We start from the raw sequence: 26,205 nt of genomic DNA, 5'->3' as shown, positions 1-26,205 counted from the left end.
GACTCAGCATGTGGAAAAGTGGGAGAGGTGACAACAAGGTAGCATAGCGGCTCAGGGTGACGTTTGGTCAATACATATTAACAGTGGAAGGGGAGTACAAGGAGTGTTAACAATGATTAGGAGACAATAGGGTACGTGCATCCTGCAACATACAGAGGGCATGGCTGGCGAAGTAAGCCTCCAGCTTTCGGGTGGCTTCAATAACTCACCCCATGGCCTGGAACATATAGAGAAGGGGCAGCTCCATCAAAGACTTGTGAGACAGTGATCTTGCAACCATGGCAGGAGTGCGTAAATGTGAAGGGTCCTCACTCTGACAACCCTCGTGAGGTCGTTAAACTTCTTGCGGCATTGGGTGGCAGTTCTAGCCATCATATCTGCTGCTGACACCTCCAGGGATATCTCCTTCCATATCGTTTTGAACATCCCTGGCACAGGCCTCCTTCCATCCACTAGATGCAGTGCAGACCATCTCCTCTCTAATGTCCCAAAATCTTAAAAGCTGAAAATCCAGCCCAAGACTTGGATTTATATAGCGCCTTTCACGACCACTGGTCATTTCAAAGCCCTTTACAGCCAATGAAGTACTTTTCGAGTGTTATCACTGTTGTAATGTAGCCACTAATAAATCCAGTAAAAAAATTCAGGAGAAACTTGTTTACCCAGAGAGTGGTTAGAATATGGAACTTGCTTCCACAGGGAGTGGTTGCAGCAAATAGCATAACTACATTTAAGAGGAAGCTAGATAAGTACATGCGAGAGAAAGGAATAGAAGAATAGAAACATTGGAACCGGTTCTGGAGGAGGTGGGACCAGTACAAACCGGACGGTCTGCACCTGGGCAGGATTGGAACCAATGTCCTAGGGGGAGTGTTTGCAAGTGCTGTTGAGGAGGAGTTAAACTAATATGGAAGGGGGTTGGGAACCTATGCAGGGAGACAGAGGGAAATATAAAGGGGGGCAGAAGCAAAAGATAGAAAGGAGAATAGTAAAAGTGCAGGGCAGAGAAACCCAAGCAAAAAGCAAAATGGGGCACATTACAGCAAGATTCAAAAGGGGCAAAGTATGTTAAAAAGACAAGCCTGAAGGCTCTGTGCCTCAATGCGAGGAGTATTCGGAATAAGGTGGATGAATTAACTGCGCAGATAGCAGTTAACGGATACGATGTGATTGGCATCACGGAGACATGGCTCCCGGGTGACCAAGGCTGGGAACTCAACATCCAAGGATATTCAGCATTTAGGAAGGATAGACATAAAGGAAAAGGAGGCGGGGTGGCGTTGATGGTTAAAGAGAAAATCAATGCAATTGTAAGGAAAGACATTAGCCTGGATGATGTGGAATCGGTATGGGTGGAGCTGCGGAATTCCAAAGGGCAGAAAATGCTAGTGGGAGTTGTGTATAGACCACCAAATAGTAATAGTGAGGTTGGGGACAGCATCAAACAAGAAATAAGGGATGTGTGCAATAAAGGTACAGCAGTAATCATGGGCGACTTTAATCTACATATAGATTGGGCAAACCTAACTGGTAGCAATGCAGTGGAGGAGGATTTCCTGGAGTGTATTAGGGATGGTTTTCTAGACCAATATGTCTAGGAACCAGCCAGGGAGCTGGCCATCCTAGACTGGATGATGTGTAATGAGAAGGGACTAATTAGCAATCTTGTTGTGCGAGGCCCTTTGGGGAAAAGTGACCATAATATAGTAGAATTCCTTATTAAGATGGAGAGTGACAAAGTTAATTCGGAAACTAGGATCCTGAACTTAAGGAAAGGTAACATTGACGGTATGAGGTGTGAATTGGCTAGAATAGACTGGCAGAGGATACTTAAAGGGTTGACGGTGGATAAGCAATAGCAAACATTTAAAGATGACATTGATGAACTTCAACAATTGTACATCCCTGTCTGGAGTAAAAATAAAACGGGGAAGGTGGCTCAACCATGGCTAACAAGGGAAATTAAGGATAGTGTTAAAACCAAGGAAAAGGCATATAAATTGGCTAGAAAAAGCAATAAACCTGAGGACTGGGAGAAATTTAGAATTCAACAGTGGAGGACTAAGGATTTAATTAAGATGGGGAAAATAGAGTACGAGAGGAAGCTTGCAGGGAACATAAAAACTCACTGCAAAAGCTTCTATAAATATGTGAAGAGAAAAAGATTAGTAAAGAGAAACGGAGGTCCCTTGCAGTCGGATTCAGGTGAATTTATAATGGGGAACAAAGAAATGGCAGACCAATTGAACCAATACTTTGGTTCTGTCTTCACAAAGGAAAATACAAATAGCCTTCCCATTGTACTAGGGGACAGTGGGTCTAGTGAGAATGAGGAACTGAAAGATATCCTTATTAGGCAGGAAATTGTGTTAGGGAAATTGCTGGGATTAAAGGCCGATAAATCCCCGGGTCCTGATAGTCTGCATCCCAGAGTACTTAAGGAAGTGGCCCTAGAAATAGTGGATGCATTGGTGATCATTTTCCAACAGTCTATCGACTCCAGATCAGTTCCTATGGACTGGAGGGTTGCTAATGTAATGCCACTTTTTAAAAAAGGAGGGAGAGGGAGAGCGAAAGCGGGTAATTATAGACCGGTTAGCCTGACATCAGTAGTGGGGGAAATGTTAGAATCAATCATTAAGGATGAAATAGCAGCCCATTTGGAAAGCAGTGATAGGATCGGACCGAGCTAGCATGGATTTATGAAGGGGAAATCATGCTTGACGAATCTTCTGGAATTTTTTGAGGATGTAACTAGTAGAGTGGACAAGGGAGAACCAGTGGATGTGGTGTATTTGGACTTTCAAAAGGCTTTTATGACAAGGTCCTGCACAAGAGATTGGTGTACAAAATCAAAGCGCATGGTATTGGGGGTAATGTACTGACGTGGATAGAGAACTGGTTGGCAGACAGGAAGCAGAGAGTTGGGATAAACAGGTCCTTTTCAGAATGGCAGGCAGTTGCTAGTGGGGTGCCGCAGGGCTCAGTGCTGGGACCCCAGCTCTTTACAATATACATTAACGATTTGGATGAAGGAATAGAGTGTAATATCTCTAAGTTTTCGGATGACACTAAACTGGGTGGTGGTGTGAGCTGTGAGGAAGACGCTAAGAGGCTGCAGGGTGACTTGGACAGATTAGGTGAGTGGGCAAATACATGGCAGATGCAGTATAATGTGGATAAATGTGAGGTTATCCATTTTGGGGGCAAAAACTCGAAGGCAGAATATTATCTGAATGGCGGTAGACTAGAAAAAGGGGAGGTGCAACGAGACCTGGGTGTCATGGTTCATCAATCACTGAAAGTGGGCACACAGGGACAGCAGGCGGTAAAGAAGGCAAATGGTATGTCGGCCTTCATAGCTAGGGGATTTGAATATAGGAGCAGGGAGGTCTTACTGTCATTGTACAGGGCCTTAGTGAGGCCTCAACTAGAATATTGTGTTCAGTTTAGGTCTCCTAGTCTGAGCAAGGACGTTCTTACTATTGAGGGAGTGCAGCGAAGGTTCACCAGACTGATTCCAGGGATGGCTGGGCTGTCATATGAGGAGAGACTGGATCAATTGGGCCTTTATTCACTGGCGTTTAGAAGGATGAGAGGGGATCTCATAGAAACATATAAGATTCTGACGGGACTGGACAGGTTAGATGCGGAAAGAATGTTCTCGATGTTGGAGAAGTCCAGAACCAGGGGACAGTCTTAGGATAAGGGGTAGGCCATTTAGGACTGGGATGAGGAGAAACTTCTTCACTCAGAGAGTTGTTAACCTACGAAATTCCCTGCCGCAGAGAGTTGTTGATGCCAGTTCATTGGATATATTCAAGAGGGAGTTAGATATGGCCCTTAGAGTTAAGGGGATCAAGGGGTATGGAGAGAAAGCAGGAAAGGAGTACTGAAGGAATGATCAGCCATGATCTTATTGAATGGCGGTGCAGGCTCGAAGGGACGAATGGCCTACTCCTGCACCTATTTTCTATGTTTCTATGATATACTTATAGGTTAGATGAACTTGGATGTGAGGAGGCTCGTGTGGAGCATTATCACCGGCATAGACTGAATGGCCTGTTTCTGCGCTGTGAATTCTATGTAATGACAAATGCATCATCACACAAGCTGTAAAAAAAAATGTAATTCGTACTGTGATTATAATTTTCAGTGAAAATTGTTCTGTATCTGTAAAGCATGAACTCCCATGTTCCGCCACCAGGGAGCTCATCCTCTGAAGTCCCAAGGGATTCGAGCATCCCTTGGGGGCACTCTATATAAGCCGGTCCCTAAGGCCTGTTCCTCATCTAGAGTGTCTTATTAAAGACTGAGGTCACTGTTACTTTAACCTCCCTATGTGCAGCCTCATCTGTGTTAGGAACACAATAACTGGCGACGAGAATACGAATCCAACGCAAAGATGCAGCAAACTGTGGGCATCCTGGAGAAGTTCTCGGAGGGTGAGGACTGGGAAGCCTGTGTCGAACGGCTAGACCAGTACTTTGAAGCCAAAGAGCTGGATGGAGAAGGAAGCGCTGCAGAAAGGAGAGCGGTCCTCCTCACAGTCTGCGGGGCACCGACCTACAGCCTCATGAAGAATCTTCTGGCTCCGGTGAAACCCACAGATAAGTCGTAATAGGAGCTGTGTACACTGGTTCGGAAGCATCTTAACCCAAGGGAGAGCGTGCTGATGGCGAGATATCAGTTCTGCACGTGCCAGCGATCTGAAGATCAGGAAGTGGCGAGCTACGTCGCTGAGCTAAGGCGACTTGCAGGACAATGTGAGTTTGATGGCTACCTGGAGCAAGTGCTCAGAGACTTTTTTGTACTGGGCATTGGCCATGAGACCATCCTACGAAAACTTTTGACTGTAGAGACACCGACCCTCAGTAAGACCATTGCGATAGCACAGGTGTTTATGTCCACCTGAAACAAATCTCTCAGTACACAAGTGCTAGCAATGTTCATAAATTAACTGGAACTGTGTTTGCAAGCAGAAATGTACAGGGCAGAACCCACGAGTAGCAACTGCCAGCAGGCCTCAGGTGACCCAGATGACTCGGAGTCCCCAACAAAGGATGAATGCAAGGCAATTCACACCTTGTTGGCGTTGTGGAGGCTTCCATTCAGCCTATTCACGCCGCTTCAAAGGGTATGTTTGCAAGAGCTGTGGAACAATGGGGCACCTCCAACGAGTTTGCAAATGAGCTGCAAGCTCTGCAAAACCTGCTAACCACCACATGGCAGAGGAAGATCTGTCCATGGTGGATCAAAGCAATTTTGAGCCTCCGAGAGAGGAGGTAGATGCTGAAGTACACAGGGTGCACACATTTTTGACGAAATGTCCACCTATAATGCTAAACGTAAAATTGAATGGTTTACCCGTAGCCATGGAAGTGGACACTGGCGCTAGCCAATCCATCATGAGTAAAAAGATGTTTGAGAGACTGTGGTGCAACAAGGCATTCAAACCAGCCCTGAGCCCCGTCCACACGAAACTGAGAATGTACACCAAAGAGCTTATCACTGTCCTGGGCAGCGCCATGGTCAAGGTCACCTACGAGGGCACGGTGCACGAACTATCACTCTGGATTGTCCCGAGCGATGGCCCCACTCTGCTTGGCAGGAGCTGGCTGGGCAAAATCCGCTGGAACTGGGATGACATCCGAGCGCTATCACATGTCGATGAGGCCTCATGTGCCCAGGTTCTTAACAAATTTCCTCCCCTTTTTGAGCCAGGCATTGGAAACTTTTCCGGGGGGCAGGTGCGGATCCACTTGGTCCCAGAGGCACGACCCATTCACCACGAGGCGCGAGCGGTACCTCACATGATGAGGGAGAGTGTGGAAATCGAGCTGGACAGGCTGCAACGCGAGGGCATCATCTCCCCAGTGGAGCTTGCACTCTCATGTTCCGCCACCAGTGAGCTCATCCCCTGACGTCCCAAGGGTTCCCTGCATCCCTTGGGAGCACTGTATATAAGCCGGCCCCTAAGGCCTGTTCCTTACTCTTTAGTGTCTTATTAAAGACTGAGGTCACTGTTACTTTAACCTCCCTGTGTGCAGCCTCACCTGTGTTCGGAACACAATAAAAATGATCTTGAGGAATGGTTAATTTTGCATATTTGCAATTCCTGTTGCCAGATTTACATGTGCCAGATCATCACTCTTGTTTCTCTGTCCTTGGATTTTCTTGACCCAGTGCTCTGTGACTTGTGGAGAAGGTATCCAACAACGGCAGGTGGTGTGCCGAGGCAGTGATAACAGCATCAGTCATTGCAAGGGTGAAAAGCCTGAGACCGTACAAGTATGCAAAGTGGTACAGTGCAATGGTAAGGACGTAGCCATGTGTGAGTGTGCTGGCCTCATTTCATTGTGTTCTCTGACTGTGTTGTAGTAATCAGTGTTGTTCAGATTGTCACACTCAGCACACGCTAACTGAATTCTGTGGAATTTACAGAAGCAGCAATTTTTTAATAACACTTTTTAATGTTGATTTCTTTTGAAATACATAGTTACATGGAGGTAGATTTTAGGAATTAGTGCTCCCAAAGCAGATCTTTCGGTGATGGGGAGTGCATGTTGGCAATTTCGATGCAAAGGTCAGCGTGCCAGCATATAATTTTCTGTGGGCCACCCCGACCTGCGAGAGGACACCACCGCAGGTCAGGAATATAAGAGCTGGAGCATGCCACCACAGCTTCCAGCGCGAGTTGTCCCAAGTGTGTGACGACTTTGAGTTGGGCGACTGGGTGACGTCATCAAGGCCCAGGTCGCCGGTTAGTACATGGGCTGGAACATCAGCGGGGTCCAGGCACAGCGGAGGAGCAGCAAGGTTATAGCGGAGGTGCGGAAAATGAGGGTACGGGGTCCAGAAGAGCCAAGGGTCCAGGGGAAGCACGAACCAGCCCACACTGCGATTTGTGTGCGTCCTAGGTCCGTGCAGCGGAGCAGATCTCCAGTCATCCTGGTTAACCCTTGCCACTGGATAAAGCCTAGCTCTGTCAAGCCCATGTGGTGGCTGATGTTCAACAATCACCACACATTTAAAAAAAAATCCACACACGGGCATCTTCCACCCCTGGAGTTCAGGACTGGAATATCGGGTCCTTCATTGAAACATCTGTGAACTCATCCCTTTTGGTGTGGAAACAAGTCATCCTCGTTCGAGGGACCGCCTATGATGATGATATAATTTTCTGTCCATTAAAATCAATGGACAGAAAATTGTACAGGGCACGGTGATCTTCAGGCCTGAGTTCCCAATATGCGTTCCCACTAGGTGATATTCTGTGCCAATGTGTTAATCTAGAAAATGTAACTCTTGTTTTTAATGCAGCTGTGTTTGCAATTTTGTAGGATGAAAAGTAAAATAAAATGTTAACTTTCTCAAATCTTTTTAGCCCATTTAGGAAAGTCCTCGGTTTTTACTCCAAGCATGGAAACCATTGATCAGGTGACTCCACGAGGCCACTGGGTGTCGCAGCTTGTTCCAGAGAAGCCTGTTCATAAAATTTCAACAAGTAATTTTCATTTTACCAGCTATTCCTTGTGACTATGATATTTGAATATTGGGGTAGATTTTATGAATGAACCTTCCTGGATTCGCACATTGGGATACTAATCACAATATTGGTTGTGGAGGTTCGCTGCCTCGTTTTGTGGCCAGCCAAGTTTTTCATCTGTTGAAATTAACACACAGAAAATTTACAATTAGCTGGGGAGCGCAGATTCTGAAAATCTACCCTTGAATCTGTGAATGCAGTTAAGAATGTATTTGGAGACAATGGTGGTAGCTGTTCGGGCTTTTTTTTTTTAAGGGGCTGGTTATCTCCTTTTAGACATAGATCTGTAGATTTTCCATTTGAACCGCTGATCAGGGAATGTGTTGCTAGCACCATCCTGATCATTAATGTGTGATTTTGCAACATCAGATTTGTGTGGACATGTTATCGACCCATATTAGGTCTGGTATTGGGAGTTTGTAAGTGGGAATCTGCATTTAAACAGTCCATAAAGACAGAATGGATAAATTTAAAGGCATACAGCCACTTAAAGGTAAGTTACTCCTAAGGGGTTCAAATTTTGGTAACCCTTATAATGGCGGCGAATATTTTTAATATATATTTCAATGTTGCCAAAACAAAAATGGTTGGTAGAGATAGGAAACCAAGTCTGTGGCTAAGTGTTGTACAACATCCCAACCCCCTATTTGATAACTATTAAGAGGAGATGATGTGAATGGATTGGTAATGAGAGAGGGGTCCCACTTTCTATTTCAGAGCCCCTTCCCCATAAGCAGTATTGCAGTTTACCTGGAAGGAGTCAAAGGAAAAAGAACTTGAAGATGTACTTCTGCATCTGTCAGTGCCAGCCCTATGGTGTATGTTTAGCTGCAAATATCCTTGTAGCAAATGACTCAGCTCTGCAGCTGGAGTCAGTTCTGCATGGTGATTGCCAGGTGTGTCTACCTGTAAATGCAGGAGGGGAGAATATTGGCAGGAGGGGACAGCCTGCCACTGGTACACACTGGCCTGCCTGGCATCCTTCCAATATTCTCTTCTTCTGAGAAACATAAGTAAAGATAGATTCTCATTGTCCCAATAGCATGGATAAACCAAAAAAAAATCAGTGCCAAAACACTTTGTACAAAGCATCCTGATCAACAAGTGGAAACTAGAAAGAAACCGAAAAAAGGTCCAGAAATTGTCTCAAAGTGCTGCTACAGAGCTTGCTCTCTAATTTTATTTCTTAGCAGCCCTGAACACTCATTTTACATGGATAGGTGGATGATAAGTTCCACACCAGTATAAATGCTGGGAAATTGTATGAATATCTTTTTTTTTTCATTCACAAGATGTGGGTGTCGCTGGCAAGGCCAACATTTATTGCCTGTCCTTGAGAAGGTGGTGGTCAGCCACCCTGTTGAACTGCTGCATTCCGTGTGATGAAGGTACTCCCACAGTGCTGTTAGGTAGGGAGTTCTAGGATTTTGACACAGTGACGATGAAGGAACAGCGATATATTTCCAAGTCAGGATGTTCCCTTGTGCCTGCTGTCCTTCTAGGTGGTAGCGGTTGCGGGTTTGGGAGGTGCTGCCGAAGAAGGCTTGGCGAATTGCTGCAGTGCGTCTTGTAGATGGTACACAACTGCAGCCACAGAGTGCCAGTGCTGGAGGGACTGAATGTTTAAGGAAGTGGATGGGGTGCCTATCAAATGGGCCGCTTTGTGCTGGATGGCGTCAAGCTTTTTGAGTGTTGTTGTAGGAGTTGCGCTCATCCAGGCAAGTGGAGAGTATTCCATCACACTCCTGGCTAGTGGCTTGTAGATGGTGGAAAGGATTTGGCGAGTCACTCGTCACAGAATACTCAGCCTTTGACCTGCTTGTGTAGCCACAGTATTTATGTGGTTGGTCCAGTTAAGTTTCTGGTCAGTGGTGGCCCCCAGGATGTTAATAGTGGGGGGATTCAGTGATGGTATTGCCGTTAAATGTCATGGGGCGATGGTTAGATGCTCACTTGTTGGAGATAGTCATTTCCTGGCACTTAAGTGTCAGCCTATATATTTCTCAAGTCTTTGGAGCAATATTTGAACCCACAACCTTCTGACTCAGATGTGAGGGTGCTACCACGGCTGACAAATAGCAAAGAGAATTGCTGGAAGATTTGAGGCTATGAACCTGACGATAGTTATACCATTAGCTCTACTATAAAACTACTCAACCTGAAAGCAGCAGTGTTCAAAATAATAACATCTTTCTGGTTCAAAGCTGTCACATGCAAAGAATGAGATGTTGCATTTCAACATGGTTTACTTCTAATGGGCTCAATTTTCCCCAGTGATTTGTACCATTTATTTGGAGCAGGCTGCTCTTTTTGGCCTAAGTGGGGAAACTCTGGTTTTTCAAATCAATTTGCACCAGTGTAACTCAGTTAGTTACAATTTTTTTAGGTCAGTTTTTTTTTCAACCAAAGGGGCGCAACCAGCCACCTGCACCAATTATGGCCATTTAGGAAAGTTTGGCCAGCTGAGAGTTACTCCAATTGTGCTTAGGCCAGCTTATGTGGCCTCTGCAGAAAAACCTTCGGGAGAGTTAAGGAAATCGGCGCAGCAGATTCCTGGACACACTGAAAGAATTGAAAAACACATAGCAGCAATACCTCCAACCCTGCCCGAAGGCTGTCTGGCTGGCTGTATGCTTCACTTGCAGCCTCAGCTCAGCTCGCATTGTGTCCCTGGTGACCATGGCAGCCTGATCTTTTTGGCGCAGAGCAAGGCTCCACTCCCAAAACTAAAGATCGGGTTACGCCACACCAAAATGTAGAAATCTAACAGGAAAACTTAGAATATTTTTGGGGGCATACTTAGACCACCAAAAATCGGGCGGAACTCTTCAAGTATGTAAAAAAAAATGCTTTGGGGAAAATTGAGTCCATAATGTATAGAATAGCTAAGTCACGAAGTAGCTAAGTCACTAAAGATTATTTGCAGCCTGCTGTAACAGATGATGGTACATGAATGAAAGTTGGATCTAAGGCCATGCTTGGATCTGCTCCTCGCAATCCTACTCTCACAACTACAACAGATTCTGCATTTATCCTTTGGCTGTAAAAGTGCTTTTGAAGTCAGCTGGAGATCTTCACATTGGCAGATCATTTCCCCCAGCCTTGACAAAATAATATAGCATTTGGCTATTGATTATATGCAACCCAAGCAGTAAGTAGGAGGTTACTACTCTCCATGCTTCATTGTGTCCATAAAATCTGGAGGCCTCTATATTATATTGGATCACAGATTAATCGATCAAAATAAACAAAAAAGATTAATCGATCAAAATAAACAAGAAAGTACAAGATGGTAATCGTATGCCATACCATTCAAGCAGTATACCCACGGTTTGATTGACAACAAAGACATGTTTCTCAGGCTTTCTCAGGTACTCCTGCTCCTCTGGCTACACATTCAGGTAAGTAAATGTAAAAAAACACACCTTGGAGGTCGCAGGCCTGATTTAGTAGGCCTTGTAGATAATTAAGTCTTACTGTTTATATTTAGCAAATGCACAGGGCCTGCTTTTGGAAGATCTGTCTTGCAGCAAAGGTTGGGAACACTCAGCAGGGCCCTTCTTCCCAGATTCCGTGGTGTGTGAAGGATATTATAATGAAGATAAATAGATTACCTCGTTGGGTTGTTTTTATTCTTCAGACTCTGTGCTCTCACAAGCATCTCCTTAGTCCCTGCTATTTTTATTTTGGTTTGGCTAGCAATTTTACTGTGAAGTCTGTTTAAAGTAGCTTTCAGTCATAGCGCATTGGTGCTACTGCACAGGCCCTTGGCTTTACGTGGCCTGATGGAAGGAGGCCGTGTATGTTTCTGCCCAGCGTGATTTTTTTTTAAAAGGAAGCATTTTACCTCAAACAATTAAGCTTGGCTAAGTTTTAACAAAGCAGCCATTTTGCGTGCAGCTAAGTTCTAGAACAGCAATGAGATGAATGTTTAACTTGCAGGAGATTGCTGCCAACTGAGTGAAACTGACTGTAGTGATGCTACATGGTTCTGTGAAAATGGTACAGCACAGTCAAAACAAGTCAACACGGTATATTGTCAAGCTCCCTTCCTAATGCATGGCTAAATCTTAGTTACAGAGAACTAGTCATATGTAGAACTGAAAATTAACATCACAGTAATAATCAGTTGCAGTTATGCTTGGTGAATACACATAGGCAGAGATAATAAGAGGCAAGGGTGGCTTTGGTTTATCACTTAAATTGAAGATGCCTGTTTTGCAGATTATTGTTAGATAATTAGGGTTAGCTAAGTTGGCCACATCACTTTAACCATTTTGGTTCATAGGATTGAAGTGGATATGTTTTCATTGTAAACTTGAAATTGGGTAAAGAAGAAGGTAAAAAATTCAGTTTTCATTGTATGTTCAAGATTTGCATTCATATGGATGTTTTTGTGAATCTACTGTATATTTTGATTACACAGAGTTTGCAGGAGGGATACATTGATACATTCTTGTTTGTTGCTGTGTTGTGCTTATGCTAGGAGTGATGCAGGTTTATGGTTGAAGCAATTTGCTCTTGTCCCCAGGGTTTAATACTTTATCTCTCATAAATAATGCGGTCCTTCCTACTAGCAGTCGTGTTGCTTGTGATCACTATCTTAGCTATGTGTGGTCAGATCATTGGGGCCAAGTTGCGGCCTGAGTTGCTCCTGTTTTTTTGGAGCAACTGGTTTAGAATGGAGTATCTTAGAAATTGCAATTCTCGGCATTTAGTTTGCTCCAGTTCTAGTCAGTTAGAACAGTTTCAGTTTGGAACAGATTTTTTTTTTAAAGGGGGCGTGTCCGGCCACTTACACCCGTTTTGAAAGTTTAGGCAGTGAAAACATACTCCAAACTAACTTAGAATGGAGTAAGTGTAGATTTTTGTACGCTCAGAAAAACCTTGTCTACACTTAGAAAATCAGGCGTAGGTTACAAATCAGGCGTAGGGAATGGGGGGGGGGGGGGGTTTAAAAGAGAACATTAAACACTTCAGTTTTACAAAAAGAGCCATCATCAATAAATACATCAATAAATCAACCAATAATCAATCAAAAAAAAATAATAATTTTTTTTTTGTTAAATCAATAAATAAAACATTTTCTACTTACTGACTGCAGCACCGGGACGCCCCCCCCCCCCACCCCCCGGCCCCTGTGTGTCTCTGTCAGTGTCTCTCTCACTCTCTGTCTCAGTGTCTGTGTTTCTGACAGTGAGGGGGGGGGGGGGTTGAGAAGGGTGGGAGGGGAGGGGGGTGAGAAGGGGGGGAAGGGGGTGAGAACGGAGGGAGGGGAGGGGGGTGAGAACAGAGGGAGGGGAGGGGGGGTGAGAAGGGAGGGAGGGGATGGGGGGGTGAGAAGGGAGGGAGGGGATGGGGGGGATGAGAAGGGAGGGAGGGGATGGGGGGGATGAGAAGGGAGGGAGGGGATGGGGGGTGAGAAGGGAGGGAGGGGATGGGGGGGAGGGAGGGGAGGGAGGGTGAGAAGGGAGGGAGTGGAGGGGGGGATGAGAAGGGAGGGAGGGGATGGGGGATGTGAGAAGGGATGGGGGGGTGAGAAGGGAGGGGGGTGAGATGGGAGGGAGGGGAGGGGGGTGAGATGGGAGGGAGGGGAGGGGGGGTGAGAAGGGAGGGAGGAGAGGGGGGGTGAGAAGGGAGGGAGGGGATGGGGGGTGAGAAGGGAGGGAGGGGAGGGGGGGTGAGAAGGGAGGGAGGGGGGGTGAGAAGGGAGGGAGGGGAGGGGGGTGAGAGGGGAGGGGAGGGTGGGTGAGAAGGGAGGGAGGGGAGGGGGGGTGAGAAGGGAAGGAGGGGAGGGGGGTGGTGGTGAGAAGGAAGGGAGGGGAGGGGGGGTGAGAAGGAAGGGAGGGGAGGGGGGGTGAGAAGGAAGGGAGGGGAGGGGGGGTGAGAAGGGAGGTAGGGGAGGGGGGGTGAGAAGGGAGGTAGGGGAGGGGGGGTGAGAAGGGAGGGAGGGGAGTGGGGAGTGAGAAGGGAGGGAGGGGAGTGGGGGTGTGAGAAGGGAGGGAATGGAGGGGGGTGAGAAGGGAGGGAGGGGAGGGGGGTGAGAAGGGAGGGAGGGGAGTGGGGGGTGAGAAGGGAGGGGGGGTGAGAAGGGAGGAAGGGGAGGTGGGGGTGGAGAAGGGAGTGAGGGGAGGTGGGGGTGAGAAGGGAGGGAGGGGATGGGGGATGAGAAGGGAGGGAGGGGATGGGGGGGTGAGAAGGGAGGGAGGGGATGGGGGGGTGAGAAGGGAGGGAGGGGATGGGGGGGTGAGAAGGGAGGGAGGGGATGGGGGGGTGAGAAGGGAGGGAGGGGATGGGGGGGTGAGAAGGGAGGGAGAGGGAGGGGGGAGGGAGGGGAGGGGGGGTGAGAAGGGAGGGAGGATGAGAAGGGAGGGAGGGTGAGAAGGGAGGGAGTAGAGGGGGGTGAGGGGATGGGGGGATGAGAAGGGAGGGAGGGGATGGGGGTGAGAAGGGAGGGGGGTGAGATGGGAGGGAGGGGAGTGGGGTGAGAAGGGAGGGAGGGGAGGGGGTTGAGAAGGGAGGGAGGGGAGGTGGGTGAGAAGGGAGGGAGGGGAGGGGGGGTGAGAAGGGAGGGAGGGGAGGGGAGGTGCGGTGAGAAGGGAGGGAGGGGAGGGAGGGGAGGGTGGGTGAGAAGGGAGGGTGGGGTAAGAAGGGAGGGAGGGGAAGGTGGGTGAGAAGGGAGGGAGGGGAGGGGGGGTGAGAAGGGAGGGTGGGTGAGAAGGGAGGGAGGGGAGGGGGGTGAGAAGGGAGGGAGGGGAGGGGGGTGAGAAGGGAGGGAGGGGAGGGGTGGTGAGAAGGAAGGGAGGGGAGGGGTGGTGAGAAGGAAGGGAGGGGAGGGGGGGTGAAAAGGAAGGAAGGGAGGGGAGGGGGGGTGAGAAGGGAGGGAGGGGAGTGGGGGGTGAGAAGGGAGGGAGGGGAGTGGGGGGTGAGAAGGGAGGGAGGGGAGTGGGGGTGTGAGAAGGGAGGGGGGTGTGAAGGGGGGGAGGGGAGGGGGGTGAGAAGGGAGAGAGGGGAGTGGGGGGTGAGAAGGGAGGGGGGGTGAGAAGGGAGGGAGAGGAGGTAGGGGTGAGAAGGGAGTGAGGGAAGGTGGGGGTGAGAAGGGAGGGGGGGGAGGGGGGGTGAGAAGGGAGGGAGGGGAGGGGAGGGGAGGGGGGGGTGAGGAGGGAGGGGAGGGGGGGGTTGAGAAGGGAGGGAGGGGGGGGTTGAGAAGGGAGGGAGGGGAGGGTGGTTGAGAAGGTAGAGAGGGGAGGGGGGGTGAGCAGGGGAAGGGGAGAGGTTGAGAAGAGAAGGGGGAGGGAGGGGAGGGGCGGTGAGAAGAGAAGGGTGGGGGGAGGGAGGGGATGGGAGGGGGAGTGAGAAGAGAAGGAGGGGAGGGAGGGAGGAAGGGGGGGAGGGGGTGAGAAGGGAAGGGTGGGGGGAAGAGAGAGAGAGGAGAGAGAGAAAGAAAGGAGAGGGAGGCTGATCGGGCTGGGCCCAAGACTTTGAGCTTAGGCTTAACGGATTGACAGGTAGATAGCATCGGGTCTGGGGTCCGGGGGGGGTCGGGAACGCGGGTTGGTCGGTCGGGGGGAGCGCAGGTCGGGTCGGTGGCGGCGGGGCGGAGGTCGGGAGTGGAGTGAGGTTGTGGAGGTGCGGGGGGGAGAGAGGTCGGGAGCGGAGGTCAGTCGGGGGGGGGGGGGTGGAGGTCGGTCGGGGGGGAGGTCGGGAGCGGATGTCAGGTCGGGAGCGGAGGTCGGTTGTCGGGTGGGGGAGTGGAGGGGAGAGAGGTCGGGAGCGGAGGTCGGAGGGGGGAGGTCGGGAGCGGGGGAAGCAAAGGTCGCGTCGGGGGGCGGTGAGCGGGAGTCAAGTCGGGCCGGGTCCCGGTCCGGAGGAAGCAGGAGCTGTGCGTGGGAGACAGCCTTATCGACGCAGCCCCAGTGAGGCCATTCGGCCAGGGCTTGGGGCTGCGTGCTTCGGGCCCCTCGCACACTGTTTTGGGCGCCTGGAACTGCTGCACATGCGCGCCCACTGTAGCGCGCCTGTGCAGAGGTCCCGGCACTGTTTTCAGCGCAGGGACCTGGCTCCGCCCCCCACAGCTTGTGCTGCGCCGTGCCGAGCTCCAGAGGGCCTGCAGGGAGCCGGAGAATAGGTGAGGTTTTTTTAGGCACACTTTGTGGCGCGAAAAACGGGCATCCAGGTTGGGGCTGCACCGTTCTATTGTTCTAAACTTGGGCCCATTGTTTCTAGCTTATTTCACCATTTGTTCTGGGCCATTTTCTACTCCAAGGAGCTGGTTTGGGTGTTGAGTGACCCTGCAAAACAGATCTCAAACTGCTTGATATTGCTGAGTATTTTCTAAAGGGTGAAAAACGAGGAACTGTGGGGGAGCAAAGTTATTTGGGTGTCTATGCACACAATATCCTTTTCTGGTCCTTATGATGAATATAGTTCACCTGAGGCCGTTAGTGCAGAATATGAGTGTGAGTACAGAATTTGAATCCACTTTTTGAATTTGTTATCAATGGCCATTCTCTCGACTGTCTGAAGAAGGTAGCTCCACTCTACCCTGTTGAATGTCTTTCGTCTGACAAGTGATTGTCCTAGGGTAAGAGTGTTGCTGCACCATACTGAATAGTCACTTCTCTCTGGTCAGCCTGATATAAAGCTTATTTGTCTAAGTGGATCAGCCGAGGCAACTTCACTAATCTAGAAGCAAGGATCTTGACTGATATCGTGTAGTCAATGTTGAAGAGGCATATTGGTGGGTATGGTTTTTTCCTTATTTATCTACTGGTATGATAGTGACTATTTTAAATGTGTTTCAGAGGGTGCAATACATGATGGAGGAGCTTACAGAATATAGCCTTGTAAAGTTTGGCAGAAGAACTAAAAATCCTGGAATTTCCCCCAGTTCGAAACTTTATATTGCCAGCTGGATAAGGGCAGGCAGCCAGTGTCATCGGAGGGAAATATACCGACCAGGACTGAATTGCCATATAGCTCACAGAGAAGGATTTGGTCTAACTGCACCCACACAAGACATACTCCAGCAAACTAATACTTTTTGAAGCAATCTTGCTTCTCTTGAACCATAGACTAGTAAACTGTTTCAGACTGTGCCAATTACCCTCCAGCTCCCCCTAGCTAGCCTTCCATTCCACCCCTACCATTCATAGAAACATAGAAAATAGGTGCAGGAGTAGGCCATTCAGCCCTTCTAGCCTGCACCGCCATTCAATGAGTTCATGGCTGAACATGAAACTTCAGTACCCCCTTCCTGCTTTCTCGCCATACCCCTTGATCCCCCGAGTAGTAAGGACTTCATCTAACTCCCTTTTGAATATATTTAGTGAATTGGCCTCAACTACTTTCTGTGGTAGAGAATTCCACAGGTTCACCACTCTCTGGGTGAAGAAGTTTCTCCTCATCTCGGTCCTAAATGGCTTACCCCTTATCCTTAGACTGTGACCCCTGGTTCTGGACTTCCCCAACATTGGGAACATTCTTCCTGCATCTAACCTGTCTGAACCCGTCAGAATTTTAAACGTTTCTATGAGGTCCCCTCTCATTCTTCTGAACTCCAGTGAATACAAGCCCAGTTGATCCAGTCTTTCTTGATAGGTCAGTCCCACCATCCCGGGAATCAGTCTGGTCAACCCTGCCTTTCTCTGTGACCTGGAGTTACTATCCTTCCTACAGACACAACTTGCTCGCCTTGCAGATGAGAACTGATGACCCTACACTAATGTGCAAGACCACCAGTAGGGGCTTCCAGAGCTACATTCACTTATGGTTGCAAATCTGGAATGAAAGGTAAAAGAGTTATAAATGCAAAGACAAAAGACATTGAACAGAAGGAGGTTAAATGAAACTAAACAAGCTGCTGTGAGTAGACACTGAATAGCTCCTCTGGTATACTGGAAGCAAATTCTGAGGGCATGGTATTCGGCTGGGAGGTTTCTCGCATACACCCTAATGCAAGGCAGAGCTTAACATCAGTTAAGAAAACATGATAATTTCACCTCTGAGCCTAGTGAGATCAACTCAGAGCTTACAAATTATTATGCGTTGCTATATTTCTTTGGAAAGTACACAATCACTTGACTCTCCAGTCTCAAATTTCTTTGTTCATAACTAGAGACAAACATTGCTTGTTTTTGGAGATTTTATCTTGAACAGTCACTTTTGGAATGGGCACAGCTCCAATTAATGATGGTATTTTTATTTCCTATCAAAAAAAATATTCTATTTGAAGAATTTCTTTTTTGTAAAATACAACTTCACTATCCGTTGAAATATACCTATCTTTCAAAAAACCCTAACTACTTGTTTTGATTTAATTCACAGAGGAGCCATGCCTTGGAGATAAATCAATTTTCTGTCAGATGGAGGTTTTGGCTAGATACTGTTCTATTCCTGGTTATAATAAGTTGTGCTGTGAATCCTGCAACAAAAGGGACCCAACTTTGCCACCTCCTTTTTCTCAGGCAGCCTCAGAGACTGAAGATGCCGAGGGCACCATCCATCCCAGTCCTATCCCAGAAATAGTGGCAAAGCCAACCCCCCATAGCCATTATCCAACAGACAGAGGCACCACCATAAGGAAGGATGAGGGTTCACCAACAACTCTTACTTCAGCTGCCAGCACCGATGACACTGATAGTTCTTCAACTAAAGCTTTTGCAACTGGATCTCAGGGAACCACCAACAGTTTTGCTACGCTAAATACTCGCGCTTTTGCAAGCACATTCAGGTTGCCTTCTGCTCAACAGGTAACAAGGCACAGTTACATGGGCATGTTTGACTCCACTACTGCTCATCAGCTGTTTATAAACCGGGACAAGACTTTGCCTCATACAACTAGTGAGAGCGACACATGGAGCGCCACAGCTATGAGTAGGCAGAGAAGGGATGACAGTGAATCAGAAACAGACTTGGCCCACAGAATCTCGCCTATCGTCACATGAATTGCCAATTCTACAACACTGCTTTCCTTCAAACCTAATTGCAGTGTTGCAACATCCTCTCAGTAGAACCATATAACTCTGAAAAACTGCTTGATACTCTTACTCGCTTGGAGGCAGCTTCTGCCGGTTTCAGCCTAAAGCTGCAGGTGAAGGTGTGCTGTGGTCATGTCCACTCGAGATGGTGATGATTATACATGCAGGTACTGTAAAAGATAACAGCAGCCTCATATATTGCCAAGGTCAACGTCTTCAGATACAAAATGGTGCTGGTTTAATATAAATGAACTGCATTGGCATGAATCTCAAATTTGTATTGAACAGTTTAGCCCTGATGAAATTATTGTGTTCCTCTGGCACCTAAATAAAAGATCTCATGCTTAAGGAATGGTTGTGCTACACATGGCGCATGTAGCTTCTCCAGCTTCCTGGTGCCATACAATGTACTAGGTTTAAGCAATTTAAATATTGTCTTGAAAACATTTTCAGTATTCTTGTGGTAATAAATGATATATTTACATTCATAATGTATATAATGTAAATGTCAGCATCCTAAAAGGTAATCGGTTTATAATGTGTAAGTGAATGATTGCTGTTATATTAGATTTAGTTGTCTTGTTGCTTGTACAAACCTGCCTTACACTGCTGCTTGGCACATCATTCATTACAGAGTACATATATTAACATAATTCTTGTTGCAGTTTGTATAGTTCCTGTATATAAATGAATAAGAGCTTTTAATTTTAATATTTATTGAATTGAAAAGAAATCTTCAGTTTTCCATTGTTGAAAGAATTTATTAGCCATGGCCTCCATGTCTAGTCATTTGTGTCATCACTTTGTTTGAATTGAATAGAGGTTAAAGCAGTGTAATGTAATTTATAGAACCACTGGACTTTACCAGTACACAACGTATGTTCACATTACAGTCAATGCATTCTCATTCAAAGATAGAGAAATGAATTTTTTTATAAATAAGATCTCTAGGCTATAATTTTTCATTTTTTTAAAATTACTGTATGTAAAGTTTAAACTGAGGGAATCGAAGGTCTTGTGCATTGTTGTACAAGATCTAAACACCTAGCCTGATATAGTGCAATGGCTGAGCAATAACTGTGAAAGTATTACAGTCTATCATGAGCTTGTGAACAGTTTGTAACCGCTTCAGATATCATGTGACCTCATGTAAAACCAGTGTTTTGAATCTGCTTTGATGAAAACCAAAATAGACTGCAAATTGAATGTATGTAAGACCTACATTTGGTGCTGTGCATGACTTACAAACCTACCATTCATTGTTTAATATGTATATGCAGCTCATTAGGTTTTTTAAAACACTTTTTGCTGCTGAGATGGGCAGTATTTTCATAAGAAAATAGATGAGTACAGTTAAAAGAAATTAGTGTACTCAACACTTAACGGGGTTGTCAATCCTTCTACTCAGTCCAAATATTTAAATGCTGATTGTATTGTTGAACATTGTATTTGGTTAGGAACTAACCCATAATATGCAGAAACAATAGGTCCCTAGGATACTTATTTAAACCACTGTTTAGTTTACTGATGGATCATGCTAAAAGTGGTAATAAATGCTATTTCAGTATCTTATTTTTGTCAAAGGTTTTTTTGTAAACACTGCCTTCTGTCTGTAACGTGCAGGCTGAATTATAATCTTGAAATAGTTAATATTTACATTATGTAATATTTAAAACCAATATACTTCTCATCCCCTTATCAGTTAGATACATTACTGATAAACATTATGGACGACTTATTCTTTAAATTAATGGTTCTGACCATTACCAAATATATGTAAGTGCAACAATTATGTTGTCAGATTGTGCACACTGGGCTGTGATGCATTCAGCAATCCCTAATATAATGGCCTTGGATTTCATCACATCTGAAGATAGGGTTGCTATTCGCCCAACTTCTGCCCAGCAAATGCCCGTGAAATTCTTGCGCCTGGTAAAACATAAAGCATAAGGCCTGCTTTTACCAGCGTAGGAGTTTTAAAAAAACATAAACATAAAATATTTTAATTCATTTATACATTTAAAAACCCTGTGCAATAAGGTAGGTTTATTTTTAGCCCCGTTAAAACATGCAGAAATGGGAGTTCCGTACATAGCGCCTGCACCCTGGGATATGTCGGCCTCAATGCAGGTCTACACTTAGAGACCCAGGAGCACAAGTCGCCAAACTTCCCGGACCAGCAGGTAAATTCGTAGATTTTTTGTAGGTCGGAGGCATCCGCCCGCAAGCAGCCTCTGACCGCAAATTCAGCCCCATTAACTAGCAATGTATGATCAAGCATGCCAAATTAGTGCTTATAAAGTCAGTAGTGCTGCAAGCCCCAGCCGACGCTGCTATCACTATATTCTCGGTTTTCTACTCCTGTTGATTTAACCCTCTATCAGTACCAGCAGCAGGAAACATACCCATGCAGCTTTTAATACATTTGAACGAATAAAAACAAAAACGCAAAGATCCTGAACTGCAAGCAGTTTACTGGCAAATCATGCGAGCAATCAGAAATAAATTAATAATAACATTATTACAAAAATAGCAGCAAACCATGCCAGCACTTCCCGATTTGTAACAGTCTTCAGTCACTTCAGATCAGTTGTCTGGAGCTTCCTGCACTTCATGTACTGCTTACACCTTCTGAAATATTAACACAGCTACTGAAACAGCCTGTTATTTTGGCTGTGTTTTTATAGAGTAGACATGTGTATCGTCAGATGCTTGCATGAGTTCCACAAAATATTCTCTCTTCACTTCGCAAATGTGCACTTGGAAATATTTTGCAGAATAAATAAATAACTTGTCTCATGTATCTAATGCCACAGCAAACCTACAGGCAATTGGTTTGTTTCCTTGATTCCTTCCAAGCCTTAATTAATTGCTATGAGTTATCTTTGTTACAGCACATCAGCTAACTGACCAACTGCAAGGTGCCTTCTATTGATTCCATTTATATCTGCATTGCTCTTGGTTGCTCCCTATGAATTCAGCAGGATACAGAGAATGAATTAGTGGAGAGTTGCTGGCGTAAGTGTTCTGCAAAATCCACCTGTGCCTGTGACAATGCTTGATTGATAAGGGACTTTGGTAGCCAACCCTGTAAAGAAAAATATACATCTTTAATAAGGAGTTCCAACATTTTATCAAGTGTATGCAAAAACAGACATGTTCACTTAAGTGTAGAATATTTAAAGAGAAACTACTGGTCTTAATAGTTATAAAACAGTTTTTATTTTAATTCATAGCTGTTGTTCTAAAATGATTTTAACAATAATGATCTTATAATGTAGTTAGTCAGCGAGCTTAATGCATCGTTTGCTGTGATACCATGCAGGTCAGGAAGGTCCTAGAGTCCATATTTGGACTGTGCTAAGTTGATTCCGATGAAGGCGATGCAATTGGAATCAGTATCTACCCCACTCCCCCACTTAGGGAAGACTAAATACAGCCTGAGGTCCTACTCTAGCTCATTATTCAGTGACCACACCCACTAGAAAGTTGTATGTGTTTGGATTAGGCTGTGATGTGAGCTGCCCATGTTTCAATAACTGACACTAAGGATGAAATCATTTGAGATCCAATAGTGTGGGGATTTGAAAGATTTTGTTCTAACCCTCTAGGCTCAAGTATAAAGAATGGCCACTTGGGTGGAATACCAAACCAGTGACCGTGCATTTTGAGCCATCTGTTACAGCTCACAGGAAAAGCAGTGAGCGACAAACCTGGAGGAAAAACTGGAAGTAGAAACACAACGTAAAGCAACAAACTAACCTTAAGGTCCATGCTGAGAAGCCAAGTAAATTGAGTCGTCTTCTTGTCGTTGCCTGCTGGATGTAGCGTAATACAGGAAGGCCCAGTTTCCGCTCTGATAGGAGAAAACATGTCTTAGAAAACATTGTTTCACGTTTTTAGCTATTTGCAATAGAAGAGAATTTGAATGAGTTAATCACAATTTTCTGCAGCTGTTCCGTACCTTACGAAGCCTTTCTGCGGTGGCATGAACTTGGATTCTGTAGCTATTCCAGCCAAGTAGCAATATGACCCTTCTTTCCAGCAATGCCTCACACTCACAAAGTCTCTCTTTCCAATGATGTTTCCAGCTGTGTCGCCCATGATTTCATGAGTTACCATGGTTTCTTTACCAATTTTTTGCAGGACCTGAATGAAATGTTAAGAAACATTTGTCAAAATTAGATTCCCAGGCAAACTAGCCAAAGTGTATTGAATGTGTAAAAAGGAAGATTTCTAGTTAACCTACATGTACGTGTTTGACGCTTGGATTCCACAAGCTCATTTGGTCTATTTTTTCATACAGTTCATTATACACATGTTCCATTGTTGCATCCAGAACAGCCTCCAATTTGAAGACCTTTCCAATTCCAGGCAGAACTTTGCTCACAACATTGTCACCATTTTCCTGAAAGAAAAGAGGTAAATATTCCTTATTAAAACCATTGATCATCACTTTTGTCCCCTTCTTTTATCTCACTGGGGACTTGTATTAGTTTTCCTCCTGCATTCTATCCAACTCTCAACTCTTCATCGGTGAGCCTGGACAGTGAGTGTTGGCAAGTTATTCAACCTTGGAGGCACCACAGCTGACCTCACTCAACACACATACACATTCAGCAGGAGATACTATATAGTGAATAGAAATAGCAACCTTGGATGACTTTTATCAGTCATAGCCTAGGGGTAAGGACCAATTATAACACTCTCAATTCCACTCCAGCTTTGATAATAGCTCAACTTAGATCAGGCATCAAACCTGGCTCTAACCAAGTCTGCAGGGCTCAGTACCAAAGGATGAATTTAGCCTCTCGACCACCATTGTAGCCTTGTTCTTAAGGTGTTAAAACAAATTCTTTGGCACCCTAATACTGTGACCAATAAGACCGAATAATGTGACTTACTCAACCCTCTTTGGAGGCTTGGGGAATTTAGTAACTACTTTTAATGTACAACTAATTCAATCATGCCAGAGAGATTCTTCTGATCACTCGTTTCAAAGGTTCCAGCAAAAGGAAGAAAATTACCATTTTGATTTCCGTTGTCCATCCAGCATCTTGGTTTAAAATGCCTAGAGCTTTTTGTAAAGCTTCTTCGCCTTGCTTAACATAGGACAATTCTTCTGTGTTGAGAGCCCTGTTTATTTCCAGCCTTTCATCTTCTACCTTGAAAACTGTGATAAAAACCAAATATTATAGCAAAATCAGATAAACAGTACTTCGGTATATATACTTAACATACCCTCTTCCTCCCCAATACTTTTCTCCTCTATACTTTTTAAGTAGTGACTAGTTTGGGAAACATTCCTTGGGCTTTGTCCAAGTACACATTCTATCAGCCTGAATATGGTAGTTGCAGGCTATTGAACCATGGAGGCCTCGCAGCCAAGCCTGATTCTGCCCTCGCCTGTGCATTTTCATAGGAACAGGAGTGGGCCATTCCGTTCCTCAAGCCTGTTTCGCCATTGAATTAAATCATGGCTAATCTGTATCTTAGCTCTCACCTTACCGAACAAAATTCTATCAATCCAGTAACCAGGGGTTACTGAACAGCCAACAAAGAAGCAGGTGATCTGGTCAAATGTACTCCCCAGCCTAGTGGCACTGAGGCCTAAGCTGCTCCTATACCGTTACTCAAGCCGAGATAAGCTGCCTTGATTGCAACCAAGGCCCGAACCTAGGATCTTCGGGCTCTGTGTGGCTCACTGCCAGCACCATTAAAGGAGCCGTGCATTTTATTATCGTCGCATTATTGCCGGGAACACCAAAGTGTGGAATTGCCCTTAACAGATATTGTGGAGTCTTGCAGTTAATACCTCAGCAATACAAAGAAAGCATGTCAAAATAAATGCATACCTCCACGACGGGTCCTTTTCTGGGCTGGAGTATCCCAGGTGCTTGACAGAAAATAGTCTCTTATTTTCATTCTTCTTAGTTCATGTGCTAGTGCGGCCACTGCAGTTCTCTTCAATCCTGCACCAGAAAGGAAATTGAAAAGCTTCAAATAAATCCTTTTAACCTGACTTAGTGCATCATTGCCTCACACACCAGAGATAGGCACGTAAGTTATTACAGTCTCCTCACAATTAAAGTTTGCTTCATTCAAAGTATGTTATCCTTAAATCTTTTTAATATTAAAATTTCCACTTTACATTACTTGTATTACTTAATTTAAATTATTTGATGATTGATGTTTTAGTGTAAAAAAAACTTTGAATTAGCAGCAGACTGTACACACATTAAAAGATACTTAAATAGTTCCAAAATGGGCATTAATTTACCTGTCATGTTCCTGAAATGCTGATGTGAGATCCCACAGAACAATTTGAATGTTGCTGGTAACATGGCTTTCAGGCAATTTCCTGCTCTGTTCTGAGCTGGTGCTTCACTTGTACAGTTGCTCTGCCTTTATACTCATCGCATGAAGGCCAGCATTTCAGATAAGAAGAGTGCAGATAGATACTCACCAGATGAATACAGCATTCAAGGACAGAAGCAGAGGGAGCGATGAATGTAGCATTAGCATGGATCACCTTGTGGTAATCTCCTGAGCAATATACAGTACTGTGTAATGCACAGATGGCCATAAGACATTTCTGTATATTTGAATAAAGCAGCATGTGTTAGCAATTCCTGTATTATCTGGATGAAGCTGGCTGTTAACCAAGCAGCCTAGTCAAATGTCCTCATTTACATCCAGTCATGCTGCTTGTGTTCGATTGGATGATTCTTCAGTGTCAAACTGCCTTTCTTTCCAATTTTCAATATTTATAAAATTAATAAATGAAAATGTTCAAAGAAACTGAGAGAAAGTTTTTTAATGCCCTTATGATTTCTATGCGGGGTTATTCGCAGCAGTATTCTGTAGTTTAATTTTTAATTCCTGGAGATTTCAGGTCAATCCTAGCCTGATCATATATGAAAGGAGAAAGACAAGCTTATGTTTCGAGCAAATCAAAACTAAAGAAAAAGGAGTGTCCAGGCAACGAGTTAGAAAATTACTAACAAGTGTGAAGAAAATTATGAAAACTTTACTTCCATAGATGCCATGTATATGCATTGTAATTGCCTGTATTACGTCCTTATTCCTCTGGAGGTATGTTAAACTGAGGCCTGTTCTTGTGGTGCAGGTGGACTCTTAACTATTCAAAGAGCAGGGCGTTCTAGCTCCTGGTCACCATTGCTCCCGAAGCCAACACGAACAAACCGATGAACTGCTGATTCACCTCACTAGGAATTTGAGGAGACATTCGCACATCTATTTCATGTTTACCAAAAACAATGTCATCCATCGGAGCCCCTTTAGATCTAATGTTCCTACAATCCTTTCACCAGTTGGAAAAAAACCTGAGGAACTAGAGGTTTGAATGGAAGCCTCAGAGCTTTAGTTTTATACTTGTGTAGGCTCAATTAAAGTCCCAGCTAATTCACTCATTTACCTGCAGATACTTAACATGGCAATAAAAAAGGGACATAGAGAGACAGGAGAGGGAAATAAATAGGGAAGGAACAAAACAGATGTAGAAGAAGGATGAGAACAAAGAGACAGAGGTGGAAAGAAGCAAAAGGATGACTGGTGGAGAGAGGGACGGATAGCGAGAAAGAAATTGGAGAAAGCTCTCATCTTCAAACCCACAGTGCAGCACCTTGGCGGTAAATGCATATCAAAGGAAAGTTA

General features: G+C 45.4%; 2 protein-coding genes across 8 annotated transcripts in view; one reads left to right on the top strand and one right to left on the bottom strand.

Moving 5' to 3' along the window:
• LOC139234909 (A disintegrin and metalloproteinase with thrombospondin motifs 14) overlaps positions 1 to 20,059 on the top strand; it is a 244,455-nt gene extending 224,396 nt beyond the window's left edge. For 5 of the 7 annotated variants that reach the window (XM_070865779.1, XM_070865778.1, XM_070865781.1 and 2 more), the window contains 3 exons: positions 6,187 to 6,316; positions 7,388 to 7,507; positions 17,876 to 20,059. In XM_070865779.1, the coding sequence (XP_070721880.1) occupies positions 6,187 to 6,316; positions 7,388 to 7,507; positions 17,876 to 18,495 (870 nt within the window). In that variant the 3' untranslated portion in view covers positions 18,496 to 20,059. Of the gene's footprint in view, positions 1 to 6,128; positions 6,317 to 7,387; positions 7,508 to 17,875 lie in introns of those variants that run through there. The other 2 variants (XM_070865783.1, XR_011588361.1) reach the window with 2 other exon arrangements.
• A 1,446-nt stretch (positions 20,060 to 21,505) lies between these two features.
• On the bottom strand, positions 21,506 to 24,872 carry LOC139235188 (steroidogenic acute regulatory protein-like). Its single transcript, XM_070866408.1, has 7 exons — positions 24,809 to 24,872; positions 24,384 to 24,500; positions 23,556 to 23,701; positions 22,778 to 22,936; positions 22,493 to 22,677; positions 22,291 to 22,384; positions 21,506 to 21,616 (listed from the first exon to the last, which is right to left on the bottom strand). The coding sequence occupies exons 1-7, from the start codon at positions 24,870 to 24,872 to the stop codon at positions 21,506 to 21,508; spliced, it is 876 nt and encodes a 291-aa protein (XP_070722509.1).
• Positions 24,873 to 26,205: the final 1,333 nt, after the last annotated feature.

The sequence above is a fragment of the Pristiophorus japonicus genome, chromosome 22, assembly GCF_044704955.1.
Source record: "Pristiophorus japonicus isolate sPriJap1 chromosome 22, sPriJap1.hap1, whole genome shotgun sequence".
Taxonomy (NCBI): Eukaryota; Metazoa; Chordata; class Chondrichthyes; family Pristiophoridae; genus Pristiophorus; species Pristiophorus japonicus.
This window is presented reverse-complemented; position numbering and strand designations above follow the sequence as displayed.